The sequence below is a fragment of the Pygocentrus nattereri genome, chromosome 29 (genome assembly GCF_015220715.1).
Source record: "Pygocentrus nattereri isolate fPygNat1 chromosome 29, fPygNat1.pri, whole genome shotgun sequence".
Classification (NCBI taxonomy): domain Eukaryota; kingdom Metazoa; phylum Chordata; class Actinopteri; order Characiformes; family Serrasalmidae; genus Pygocentrus; species Pygocentrus nattereri.
In genome coordinates, this window is record NC_051239.1 from 10109883 (window position 1) to 10124409 (window position 14527).

The 14527-nt window shown below is 36.8% G+C and overlaps 1 protein-coding gene across 5 annotated transcripts in view; it reads right to left on the bottom strand.

Annotated features, from left to right (window-relative positions):
- LOC108426690 (phosphatidylethanolamine-binding protein 4) overlaps positions 1-14527 on the bottom strand; it is a 123880-nt gene that overhangs the window by 69924 nt on the left and 39429 nt on the right. For 4 of the 5 annotated variants that reach the window (XM_037536171.1, XM_017696355.2, XM_037536172.1 and 1 more), the window contains exon 4: positions 2342-2440. The exons of the other annotated variant lie outside the window; for it this stretch is intronic. In XM_037536171.1, coding sequence (XP_037392068.1) covers positions 2342-2440 — 99 coding nt within the window. The remainder of the gene's footprint in view (positions 1-2341; positions 2441-14527) is intronic. 5 annotated transcript variants of the gene reach the window in all.

The following is a 14527-nucleotide window of genomic DNA, read 5'->3' on the forward strand; positions in this document are numbered from 1 at the left end:
TGTGTGTGTGTGTGTGTGTGTGTGTGTGTGTGTGTGTGTGTGAGAGAGAGAGAGAGAGAGAGAGAGAGAGAGAGAGAGAGAGACAGAGACAGAGAGAAGAGTAAAAAGAGAGTAAAGCGAGAATAGCAGCAGGGGAAAGATGAGCTTAGTGCTGGAGATGGCCACCATGAAGGAGTAATATTTGACACTGCATTTAGATTGGCTATTCATGTGCTATAGTACTTAGACAGAACAGAATATTTTCCATGGTAACACAGCTATATATTGTTGCTGTTATACTGAAAACTCAAGCTTTTTTCTTTTTGTTTTACACCATTTGTAAAAAATACCATCTGTCCTTGACCTTGTGAGAACATTTTATGATGAACAGACCAATAAAAAAGGGCCAACATATCTTTGGATAAAATCTCATTATGTACATGCTAGTTAACAATGTTTTTTCCTTCCCCAATAAAGTTTAAATTTCTGGGATATGGGGTTCAGTTAAGACAGCAACGATATTTAAAGGCCAAATTAACTTCCTAGTAAAATGAAGTGAATTATAAGTAATTTGCAGTAATTTGTTCATTTAGACATATTTCAAGAAATAAAAACAAGTAGCTAAACACAAAGAAGAAATTAAAATAAAATCTAATTAATCTTCCAAGTCTAGCACATGAACTCTAAATTTCCAGGCTTATTGCATCCTAAGGCTTATTCTTCAGCAACTGCACAGAAAACAATGCAAATGAGACAGAGTTATCTTTAAGTTGAAAGAGAGATAAATGGATGTCTAGACCTGCTGGCGGCTCCTGCCCATTTAAAAGGATAACAGAAAAATTAAAGCTTTCTTCTGTTAATCAATTATAAGTTTCAACTAAAGCCAGTAAGAAATGGAAGAAACAAGTCATACGAGGCCATATAGGCATCACAAATGTCTTTTGCTCTGTTTTTCTGTCTTGCTCCTTCGTTCCACTTTTTTCCAGTATATGGCTCCCAAGAGCCGACGTGCAATTGTTGCTGTCATGAAGGAGAGACGTTCGCCCACTCATTTGTCACAAATGCTTATCATAAAAAATACTCCACCGTTACGAGAGGGGAAATGTTCCTCAAACTTCATGTTCTTCCCCTTATGAAAGTGATAAGTGTTGTTTTAGGGAGTTTATTTAATCTCTAGGTAAAGATTTGAGTGAAGATGTTGGGTTCTTACATGTATGAATGAGAGTGCCCCATAAAAAGAGAGGGGGCTTGAGGGAGGGAGGGAGAGAGAGAGAGAGAGAGAGAGAGAGAGAGTGTATTGACTGAATCCTGAGTAGTATTTAAAGAGTCTCATCTTGGGCAGCTCAAACAGTAGCTTCCCAAATGCACACAGCCTGCTGAATCTGACTCTACATCCCGGCACAGCGAAGTGCTGATGACTAACGTGATATTTTTATTCAATCATTATGTAACGCATCGGAAACGCAGCACAAGTGTGAAGCACATGGAAGGTGCAGATACAGTCCACACGATCCAGGAATTGTTTGCCCACCAAAGTGTTTTTGACACCTTTTCCTTAGCACATTATGTCCAGGACTGTATGTGCCAAGTCCATGCTTTGAACTGAATCTTTGTCTTTCAGCAATGTAAGGTTTATTTATTACTTTTATTGTTCATTATAAGCGAGATCAGTGTTGGTGAGGCCTGAGCATTCAATACTACAGTACTCTCTTCTCACAGCTCACAATTACATAGTAAATTACATAGTATGTAACCTTATCAAACAGAACATGTTGTTACAATACATTCATAGCCCTTTACAATGCCCCAATTTACTTGTTTAAATCTGCTGGCAGAAGAATTATGGCGCATGCATGTCTGTGTTGGGCAATGCAGAATCAGCACTTTCTGGGTGCTACTGTATTTTCTATCACCATATTAAAGAAGCATCATGATCCCTTACTGCTAGATGGGCTGTAATATTTTCCACACAAATTTATTCAGAGTACAATTGGGATTGGCAAGAATTTATGATTGTTTTGATTAATCAGAGTGAATTACAACTTGATAATTTTTCACAGGTAGGCCAAGGTGGTGTTAAGAGTCTTGCTCAAGGACTCTTACTGGTATAGTGTAGGGTGCTGAACCCCAGTCTATAGCGGAGAAAGCAGAGGTGTTACCCACCACACTATCCAACCACCAACCAGAACCCTGGTCTTAGGCCTAACACTGTTGATGATCTGATTCCCCATTGAACAGGCCTATTTTTTTGTTAATCTTATTAAACCTTACAATGTAGTGAATACTTTAAATGGTAACTACTTTTTGACAATAGAGGTTTACAGAGGATCATTACAAAATAAGTGGCCAAAATGTCTCCTACCTCTATGTCAACCAATAACCAGTGTCTCCAGTATGATCTAGTAGGGTTATTACGTCTTGGAGCATCAGGATCCACCATTATCAGTGTGTATTTCTTCTTCTGCAGAAATAAAGAGAAAGAAAGTCTGGCTGAGAGACAGAGAGAGTACAGAGCATAAATAAAGAAATCTATGTTGAGTATGAATAAAGGAATAAAGGAGACAATAATGAAATGAAGTAAGTGAACTTAAAATAGTAATTTAAATGTTTTCATTACATGGCACTAGTTATACCTGTTTCACATCACAAAAAAAAAAACATCTACCTCTCATTTCTTTGTTTCTAAGACAGCAATTTGCTTTGACCACCTGTTACAGAGCTAGCGTTTCTTATATTTGCATCTTGCCCTTGCCATCTTGGTCAGTCTTTATCTTCTGCTTACTGAAATGAGTGGAGAAAAAAAATAACAAAACTAAGAAGCGCTTGCAATTCAACTTTTTGGAGAGAGCCAATAGGTTCAACCGAGTTTTATTTTAGCTAAAATCACATCAGCCGAGCCCACTGCAGTGACAGATCAATGGCTGAAGTACAGCTTCCAGTGTCCCCGAGAAACTCATCTAAAATGTGTGATGTACGGGAAAAAAATGCCTTAATTAGCTGCTGATATTTTCAGACCATCTTCCACTCCTCTCACATTCACTACATCTCAATCTGTCCGCAAGTTTTGTTTTTTCCTCTTCCTCTCCTCCTTTCTGTCTTTTTACAATAACACTTTCCCGTAAACAACCTGGCAGACATTTTGGGCGCTATACCACAACAACGACTGACCAGCTTAATTGCTCCAACTACTCAGCTTTTGCATGTCCCCTTAAAGTTGGAGAATTGTGGGAGCAGATTGAATTATTGCGTGAGCACATTTGTCATCCCTGGTGCTGAGCCCAAAATCTGCCAGACCATATGATGGCGTTATTATTATACGCCTCTCTCAGGCAAACAGGCCTGTCAATCACAGCCGTTACCGTGCAACAAGAGCCCCTCCCCACAGTGAGGAGACGAACATGACAATCATGAGTACAGCACACTGTAGTGCAATGATGTGGTACTGTAGAAAAGAATTGAAAACTTGAAGGTAAACACAGTGCTTATATATATCTAACCAAATTAAATATCGAAGTAAAGCCCCACAAATACAGCTATAATAAACTCGAAGAATAGCTTCCAGCTTAAACTATACTCCAAACACACCAACACAGTTTATTTCACAAGCATGAGATAAAGACAGGGATAAAAATGCTTTTCCTAAGGAGGTACCTTATTAAACCATTTTTTGTTACTCTATCTTATGCTGCCGAAATAACCCCAAGACTGCTTACGATGAATCATAATCATGCGAATTAAAGCCACTAAAACATGAAAATAAAAAATCCCTTATTTCCCCTCGTCTCCAGAGCCCAAATCCTCTGCTCACCTGACACAAAGCAATAAACCGAAACAACCCTAAGCCTAATAATCGGATGATGTTTTAAGTTTTAGCGATAGTGCCTGCAGGTAATACCCAAACACACAACAACAATGGTGCCTCCTCCACAGCCTGTCACTGGAAACCTTGACTGGAACGTGCTGAGCTGCCACCCCCCATGGGCAGATTAAACACTGTTCTCAGACCTGTTGCCTTAGAGACAGCTACAGCCTTCCGTTATGAAAGGCAAACTGACTAAAGTGCGTTACATTTATAATTATATGTACGTTAATCATATGCAGTGGATCACTGGACAAATTATTCTACCTGAATGCATACATTACATTCTTGCAAATCAAAGAGCAAATCACAAAATTTCTAGCAACATTTCACCAAGAGAAGTTTGTTATGGAGCGTGCTGTGATCTCAGATGTGAACAGATTTAATTCGCGTTTAATTTGCGAATAAAATGAAAATAAGCTAAATAGCATTATGCATGTGTTTGTCCCTAGAATGCAACATGTATATGTGTGTATAATTAATGTGCATTTAGACAGATGGACGAAACAAATGTAAGAGAGGGAGAGAAGGGGAGGGGGTGTGAAGCCTCCAGTCTCTCTCTCTCTCTCTCTCTCTCTCTCTCTCTCTCTCTCTGACACCAGCTGGATCAGCAACCACTTTAGGTGCATTTCACAAAGGTGCATGGCAGAAAAGCGCACAAAGAAATAACTATCCTTGAACAAATGTGGCTGCCGTGATTAAAAATCAATGGTTTTGCCAGTGGAAAATACATTTCTGCCTTATAATTGCAGTTTGAAATCCTCATTTTCTGTAAAAATACATAAGCTAAAGTTAAGGTTATATAATATAATGTAAATATAGTCTTTAATTTTAAATTTAGATTTGAATCTTTACATTTTACAAATTCAAGTTCGTCCACATGATCTTGATCCTGTTCCTACTTTTCTCCTTTAGATATTGTCTTCACAATGTCTTCACTATCGTAAGCTGTTCTCAGTCAACAGGTGCTTTTCTACATGCTTTAAAAACTGCCTTGGTGAAGGCCCTACTAAAAAAGAATGGCATGAATCCTTCTGTACTAAACCATTTCTAACCCTTCTTAGAAAAACTTTTCAAACAATTAAATGTCTATCTAATATCAAACAAGTTACTGAAGTTTCTGTCAGGTTCACGCACTGTAAAATGATCAAATATTTTAACTTTAAAAAGTAACCTAAAAAGTAACTTAATTACCTTAATATTTTGAGTTCACTGAACTTGAAAATAAGTTAACAGAATGTAAAACACAGCTGTTCTGGTAACTTACTATTACAATTTCAGGCTTAGCATTGATGCACTAAATCCTTCTATTTTGGTCTTACTGGATCTTACCCACAGTCTTGAATTCTGGGCAGGCCTCTCAGGCAGTTTTAGAATGGTTTAAATCATATATAATGAATAGACAATTCTTGGTTTCACTGGGAATTCATTAATTTAAAAAATCCTTGTGCAGTCCCACAAGGTTTAGTTTTAGGGCCTTTGCTTTTCTCTATGTACAAGTTACTTCTGGGTGAGGTCATTAGAAAACATAAAATTAGAAAATAAATTTTCATAGCTATGCTGATGACACACAATTATACTTTTCCATTCCTTTCATAATCAAAACTCACTAGCTGTGCGTCAGATATTTCTTAGTGGGTATCACAAAATTTTCTACAATCATGAAATGCTGAAAAATTGATCCTTACTACTCAAACTCAGGGAAATGTGTTATGAGAAGCCAGGTTTTTTAGCTTCATATACCAAATTTAAGCACAAAACTTTGGTGTAATCTTAGACTCTGAGCTCTGTTTTATTTCGCATGTAAATTCAGTCACTAAAGTAGCTTTTTATTAAGTGGGAAATATTCCTAAAGTTCAGCATTTTGTGTCTCAGAGTGATGCAGAGTGAAACGTCATACATTTGTTTCAAGCACAGCTGGTTGCTGTAATGATCTTTTTACTGGGCGTCCTAAGAAAACAATACATACTCTTTAACTCATACAAATTGCAGCAGCACAGATCCTAACAAAAACTAAAACAGAACTCATATCACTCCCACTGTGAAAGAACTGCACAGGCTGCCTGTATCTTTCAGGATAGATTTAAAAATTCTGCTACTAGTTTTTGAAGCTCTAAATGACCTAGCACCCGCTTATATCACAGAATGTCTGTCTGTTTATGTTCCAACGTCTGATCTTCGCCTTCTGCAAATACCTTCCATAAAATACAGAGAACATGGTGAGGCCTCTTTCGGTTATTACACTCCGAAACTGTGGACCTCAATTCCACCTTTTTATTAGACAGATAAGCTCAGTGCACATTTTTAAGAAACATTTTAAAAAAACATTTCGTTTACTTAGCATTTAACTAAAATTCTGTCTCTCATTTTTTTAAATGTTTTTTAATTTGATGTGTCACTGTCATGGTTTTAAACGAATACTCAGTTTCTTTTAAGCTTTATCACCTGTCTTAAAGCACTTTGTGCTGCCACTGGTATGAAAAGTGCTCTATAAATAAAGATTCTATTACTATTATAAACACTGACACTTTCTATTAGTGGGATTTCATACCTGAGGATCTCAAGTTTATGAATAACTGTATTTCAAAACTAAAGTTTGTATGTTCATACATGATTTGGTTCAATCTTTCATGCACACATATTATTAAAGGTCAAGACCTAAAGATTAAGATTATGTATTTTGAGTAGATTCCTTTCCAACACATGCTTGGTTTATGTATATGGAAAAAGGTCAAAATGCCACATCAGGTTTCTATTAACAAAATACTGAAGCCGGCTACAGAAATGATCAGTAGACTTAATAGGGCCAGCAGGGTCAGGTGGGAATTTAGGCATTTTTAGTGATTATATAAAAATCTATCAATAAAATTAAATATTTTATTGATCATCTTTGTTAAATAACAAAATAATACAGATTATCATAGATAATTGCAAGAATTTACATTTTTTCCTGGAGCAGAACTAGCATATCTAAAAGGTTTAGCCATGATAGCATACCCTTTAAGCCCATTTTGCAGTGTTTAAACACTAACATTTTGGGTTTTGGGTATTTCTTTTTAAGAAACAGACCAAACTATCCAGACTGCTATTGGTCACATTAGCCACTAACACTGGAATACTATCTTTTGAAAAGTGAAGTAATGTTTAAATCTTGATCACTTTTATTTTATTGAGTTGTGTTTCTCCACTTAATTTAAACACTGATTAATAAATCTGTGATTAAAGCCTTAATCTATGATTAAAGCCGTAACCCGCTTTTAATTGTCCACCTTATGGATCCAGCAGTATAAATAAACAGCAACAATGCAACTCTTGACACTAATAGCTGTCTTTAATTTTTCTTCATTTTGAATGAAAATTAGCACAAGGCCACATCAAAAACAGCTCTCACTGGCAAAGAAGGAATTCAGATGTTTAAAAAGTCTTACCGTTATTTGACTCAAAGGCTCAGTGTCAGGGGAACCATTTAGCCAGCATTAAGAGGACTGCTTAAAATATGTACAAAGTCTGTTGGTAATTTGAATCAAAATATTTTAAATACAAAGTCTCTGTATGTTAATCTGGAAGTTGCAGTTTAACAAGAAAAACTCAATAATTACTTAAATCTAAAGCCTAGATATCTAACGCTAGCAGTCTCCCAAGGTCTTCATCCTAGATCAGGGGTGTCCAAACTTTTTTCAAAGAGGGCCAGATTATACCAGGTCAGAATTTATGAAGGCCGAAATATTCACAAATGGTTCAAAATATCAGCGCACAGAAACAGCTTTCGGTGAGCCACTGCATTTCCTAGCAGTGTGAAAGATATGAAAGAGGCATCTTCTGTTGTTGGATTGTTCAGAGCCATTTTGATTGTTAAGCGCTTATAACCGATAATTAAGAGTAACAATAAAATATGCGTACTGTATTAAGTATATTTCTGTTCAAGTGTTTACTTGTTTAAAAATATGAGATAAACTAAACTAAATCCATATATTTTTAGTTTTGTTAGATGATGCCCTTCGTACAATCTTAATATTAACTAAACTACTGAATTTGTTCTGATAAGAAATTGGTGCTAAGAGATCCGGGTAGCTTGCAGTTGCTTTTCTGCAGTCTCCCAAATATTTATTGCAATATAAATGAATTGTTTCATGTCTACAGATATTAAATTCATTACAGTCTGTTGTCTGTAATAAAATTAATCTATGAAACATACGAGGCTCATACATTTGCTGTCGCTCTCGAAAAAAAAATATGCAAATGGCTGTGGTCTTGACTAAACATCTTTCAGTAAATTAAGCTGCAGGTTTAGTCAGAAAAGAAAAGCTCTTAGACTTTCGCTAACTTTGTTAACACAGTGCGGTGCATTACACTGTAATTTTACAGTAGTGCTGCCACCATTAGGTGAAAGGTAAAACTGCATGATACTAGGTGGTAGGCCACTTATAACACTCAAACTGAAGCAACAGGCCAATTAAAATCTGTCTGCATGCCCCATTCAGGCCTGGGGCCGGATTTAGGACACCCCTGATCAAATAGCTCAACAAAGCTGTGTTCTTATCTGTATATAAGTATATTAAGTCTTCAACTGTTCACTTCATTTACACTTAATTTGTAACTGCAAAACGTGTATTAGTGAGATCCTGCTGGTGTGTTTGTTTTCTTCGATTCCAGTGATAGCTCCCTGAAAAAGCTACTTGAGTGCTTGAGTGCTGTTACATCCTCTTGTTAGTAAAATGGCTTAATATCAGAGGGAGAGCATGTGAGTTTTATAGATTTACTCCAAAAGTAATCCAGGATTTAAAATTACAAGTTAAATATATCCCTGATTAATTTTAAACTATGTTTAAAGTTTGGTGCAATAGGATTGATATACCATAATTTAAACCAGGTTTAAGCTTAATCTCTGTTGGTGCAAACCAACCTAAATCAAACTCCAACCAGGCCTTCTGAACAAGAAGGATGAGCATCTGTATTCACACATGCCTGCTTTACAGCACTAGAATCTGAGGTGGACTATTTAGAGTTACAGATTTTGGCATTCCATCAGGGCAAATCTTAAAATCCACATCAGGGTTTCTGCTTTTGGCCTCAGGGCCTTCTGGAAACTCCACCACAAGAAACGCCATTTGGTGAGCGCGTGTCAGTGGCTCAGCTGTGCGATGGAGCGAGCACAAAACGATTTAACAACATAGCAGGGTCTTTGTAGAACAAAGGTGTGTCAGTTCTGAGTATCAAAACATGAAATGCTCGGCCTTGTCCCTCTGTGACCTAAAGCCATGGCTATAAAAAAATATGGAGAGAGTAGAGTTAACCACAGTTCATTGAGAGTAACAGTATTTAGTATGACTACTGTGAATTGTCCCCATGGTTAAAACTTCTGGTTTTAAAGTATAAGATATTTATGTGATTCCTACATAAATACAACATATTACACCAACACAATGATTGCCAAAAGTAAGCAAACTGAAAGACAAATCTGTATTGACACAATTTATGTGGAAGTGATATACATATTTAAATCAAGTTAAAGTGTCACATTGTTCAGTGTGCTGTTTCACAGTAAATGCCAAAGAAAGAAAGAAATACGAACAGACAGAGCACATTAAACAATGAAATTAATGTAATTTGCAGAAGAAACAGAAAAGCGAAAAAGATACATGCGATGCAAAGAACAGTAGCATAGAGGGAAAGAAAGCAGGAGACTGAAAAAGAAAAAAGAAAAATGAGCAAAACCAAATCCAGTCAGGATAGAAAGAGAGATTGAGAAAGAGGGCGAGGAGGTGGAGAGAGAGAGAGAGAGAGAGAGAGAGAGAGAGAGAGAGAGAGAGAGAGAGAGAGAGTGTAAAGAGAGAGCGAGGCCCCTTTGTGAGTTTATAAGTTCATGGTTTATCCCTGACCCGATACCAAACTGTGTCGTCCGTTCAAAAGCCTATAAATATCTCTCCTGCTTTATCCTCTCCTCTTCCTGATTTTCTCTCTCTCACACACACACACACACACACACACACACACACACACACACACACACACACACACACACACACACACAAAACCTGGAGGAAATGGTACGCAATCAATCCCAAATCCCTCTTTAAGCAGTGAAAACACTTGAACTGGTTGGGTAATTAACAGGTATCTGTGTTGTGATTAAGATACCGAGTCGGCTTAAGAGCCATCGACTGTAGCTAAGTGCAAGGTTAGCCGATCGATGAGTAAATACTGTGGAAATCTTCCAGTTAAAAACACAGGAGAGGAATACTGATACTGGAATACTGATTTCAAAAGGCAAAGGAATGGATTCATTTAAAAAATGTCTGAAAATGGCAAACGTACCAAAAAGAACGACAGCTGGAACAATTTTAAGCATGACGGTTTTAACCCCTTAAATCCTAAGGGTCTAAATATGGGCACACATCTCAGTTCTTTACTATACAACTTACATATTAGTAGATAAATGATTAGTAGTTACTAAATAAGCCTAGCTGAAAAATAAACCTAGGTTTCAAGTAGTTAAAGTACATGTGCTTGTGGACTAAGAAGGACGGATTAGAGTAAGAAAAACATGAGATCAGCCACACAGTATGCAATGAAACGCAAATCTGACGACACACCCATTACAGCACATCCAAGCTTACAGAGAGAAACACTTTGGGGGTGAAAGAGAGGAGAAAATGGAGAAAGTAGAAGGAGGACAACAGAGGGAAACGGAGAGAGAAATTCAGTAGACAGAAAAAATAGCCACACAGTTAACCCCTTGAACTTTATGCTTGTTATTCAGTTACTGAACTTCAGATTTTGTATTTTGTAAATACTATGAATAAACATGAATAAATATAAATGTATCCATGGAAGTGAATAGTTATTATTTTCATTTTACTACTCAAAGTAATTACATTATTACTACTGAGTTTGCATTTCAGTCCTCTTTCTATTTTTTAGATGTCAGGAAATCACAATATGCAAAAATATAAAGTTAAACATGACTGTATGCACAGCAATAACTTCTCACCAAATTCAAGTCAGAACATCTCCTACTCACAAATGCAAATATAGTGAATACAAATGACAGAAATAATTAACATAAAATCAGGCCATACTTTTATCATGAACTGATCATTTCTGAGGGTAATATGCAAGTGCCATAGTTATGAGAGTGAGGAATCAAATGATGGACCCACATATAGACTATATAGTTTAAGTGAAGTCCCACATACAAACCATACATTTTAAGTAAGAAGCTACATACAGACCATGTAGTGTGAAGTCACATACAGACAATACATTTTAAGTGATTAGCCACATACAGACCACAGATTTAGTAAAAACCCACATATAGATCCTTAGAGTTTAAGTCAGACAGTTTAAGTGAAAACTCACTCAGTTGAAGACCATATATTTTAAGTGAAGACCCATACACAGATTGTTGGAGCAGGGGTTCCCAATGTAAATCCTGGTGACCCTTTGCTTTACACAATTTTTGGGGTTTCTCTACAGAACACACCTGGGCCAGCCAGCGAAGCGCTTGTTAATTACTTTGTCAGTTGTGCTCGATGAGACAAAGACTAAAATGTTCATAGTTGGGTCGCCAGGACTATGACTGGGAATCTCTGTCTTAGAGTTTAGGTGTGGACGTAGAACAAAAAAGAAAAGAAAACAAGCAGAAAAAGGGGGAAAGGAGAGATAAAATAATGGGAAGACAGCAGCTGAGAAGAAGTGGGGTGGCCGCTATCAGAGGGCATACGATGGGGTCAGTCTGGGGGGTCATTGGGGTCATAGGTCAAAGCTGGGGCAGTAATTGAATCCTGACTGAAGAGGAAAAAAGGAATAGTGTAGCTGCTGAGATTAGAGATTAGACTGCTCTCTCTCTCACACACACGCACACACACACACACACACCTCTGTTTCCCTCTCTATTTCCCACACATATCACTGTACACACTGCATCACCAGGTCAGTATCTTAGGAGAAAGTGGAAGTCTTTCAGGTTAGAGAGGTGTTCTTTACTGCCTTTGTCATCATCAGTGCTCCCTCCTCTACAGCTGAAACAGGCTCACACACACACACACACACACACACACACACACACACACACACACACACACACTCAAATCAAACACATCCTCAAACTTCCTTTATATCCTCATCCTCAAAATGTCCAATATTTTTATTAGTTATTTAAAAAATTTTAAAATTACTCCTTACTTAAAATGTCTGGTGGTTTTTTTCACTGCCACTATGATGCTAGTGTAACTAACCAGTAATGGAAGCTTATACACCACCAATTAACACTGTGGACATTGAACAGCTAAATGATCACACTTGCCTCAAACTGTGTAACGTTGTCAAGTAATTTTAAATATTGCTTATTACACAGTAGGACACACTGTTACGCTGTTAATGTTATCTAAAATGGACAAAGTATGCTGCATAGTAAAAACACTAAAAGCCAGAGGTTGGACTTTAGGCACCTCCCATTTTGATTTCAGGGTACCAAGCTGCTATTTCAAAATGGTTCTAAACACATCTTGATCCATCTCAGTACATCTCTATTTTTGGTTCCTATAATCTACATTATGGGTTTCATATCACAATGTAGGTTATAGACATACAGCTTTTTAACAACTAATTTAATGGAAATCTTTATTTAAATCTTTCATCAAAAACCAAACATTTTTGAGAACTATTTCACCTCCCACTTTGAAAACCTGTGTACTTGTGGATGATTCTTCTCTTTAATATATATATATACATACATATAATATATATATATATATATATATATATAAAGTATTCCGTTTTATTCTGTTGCTATAGCAGGGTATATCTAGAATTAGTTTAAGACAAGTGTGAGATAATTTAGGCATGCAGTTTAAACAATGCTAATTGGTAACGTATTAGCTTCCATTACTTCTAAAATACTTTAGCTTCATAGTTCCAATGCAAGACCAAAGTAGCGAACTCTGGACACCAACTACGTCTTCACTCACTGAACATATTTGGGGTAAAGGTAAAGGGCAAATCTGATTTTGTGCCAAACTATCACTTTAATGAACATAAAAAGGGCAATTCTTCAAGCAGATCAGAGGTGTCTTATGATGATCACTTCAGTATGTGGGTTTTCTATGGCCTGTGCTCAGTAGATAAAGGCTAACAAAAACACACTACACTCAATTTATGTATGCAACCACTAACAGAAACAGAAAGAGAGAGAGAGAGAGAGAGAGAGACAGAGAGTGTGTGTGCAGTCCAGTTGTGTGTGCCAATGTCTGTCCAGCTGTAGTGTGTGTGGGAATACACATAACCATACCCTCATGACTGGAGTTCCCACAGTGCAGCTTCCCACTGTTATAACCTGAACTTAATCTCATCTCATAACGGCTGCACTTCAACCCATAGCGAGGTGATTACAGTTATTATGGGATGGCTTGAGCTGGTGCTCATGCTGTTCGTTAACGTTCAGCAACACTGCAAGTGGCATACCTCGAGTCATGCTCCTGCTGTTAACGGACATGTCCCCTGCTACTTGTCTCTCACTAACACAAGTGTGCTGCTTAGAGAAAAGGAACAAACTTCATTACAGACATTACAATAAAAACGTAAATGCTGTGAAGATTTTTTGGGCTTCAGAGAGAAAATACTGCATTTAAATGTAAAGAACCTGTCACTAGATGCACAGATTTCTTCTCAACCCACATAAATACACACCTTATAGGCTATTTCTATAATAATTCATTAATAGTTCATATTAATGAATAATGTACCATATGACTAATTCAGTAAAGCAGCTGCAGTTTAAGAGGTTAACAATAATATATCTATAACAATATAAGAAGGATGATCATAAGAGACAAAAACTAATTCTAAAGACATATTTTAGAAGTATATATAAATTAAATACCAAATTCAAGACAAAGAATTGATAATGAAAGTCAATTTATCATTAAAATACAGTTTTGCAGTAGAACAGACAGCACCCCTAACAAAAAGATGATTCAGGAGTAACAGAAAAAAAGGCTTTGTAATATTTTTTTTTTAGAATTATGTAACTACGTAGGGCAGCTGTTTATTGTGTGCATGAGACCATGACAGCTGATTATTTGTGAGGAGATCCAGAGGTCCACAAACATCAAACACACAATTCACATTATATCAGCTTTTGTAGCAGCTAGCTGATGGTGTTTGTTCTGAGGGTTGTGAAACCTCAACATTTTCTTGTTTGTTTACTTCAAGTGCCCATAAGGTCTCACTGCAATGGCCAAACAAACTCCTGCAAAGTGAAATATTATTTTTGTTGCCATGCAACACCTGTCTGGGATTTTATTTTCTGCCACTGAATATGGTACTATTGCTTCTGATATGTGTTAGGGCCTATACAATTTCATGAAAAGTTAATCAAAGTAAATCAAAATTAGCCTTTTATTTCATATTTCTAGAGATATTCAATAAAACTCATCAAATCCTTTTTTAAAAAGTAGTTCCCTGGATTTTTGGACACATAACCATGCACCAGAGCACCAATAACCACCTCTTCCACCCACAATCCTCACCTATCATCAAGTGACAATGCTCAGCTAGCTCAGAGACCCCTAGCTTAGAGACCTTCTTTTTGTGCTTGTGCATATGACATTAATATATAGAAGCATATGACGTGGTCTAAAGAACTCCCACAAGAAACACCCGAAACCTCTGACTTTTCATTTATTATTT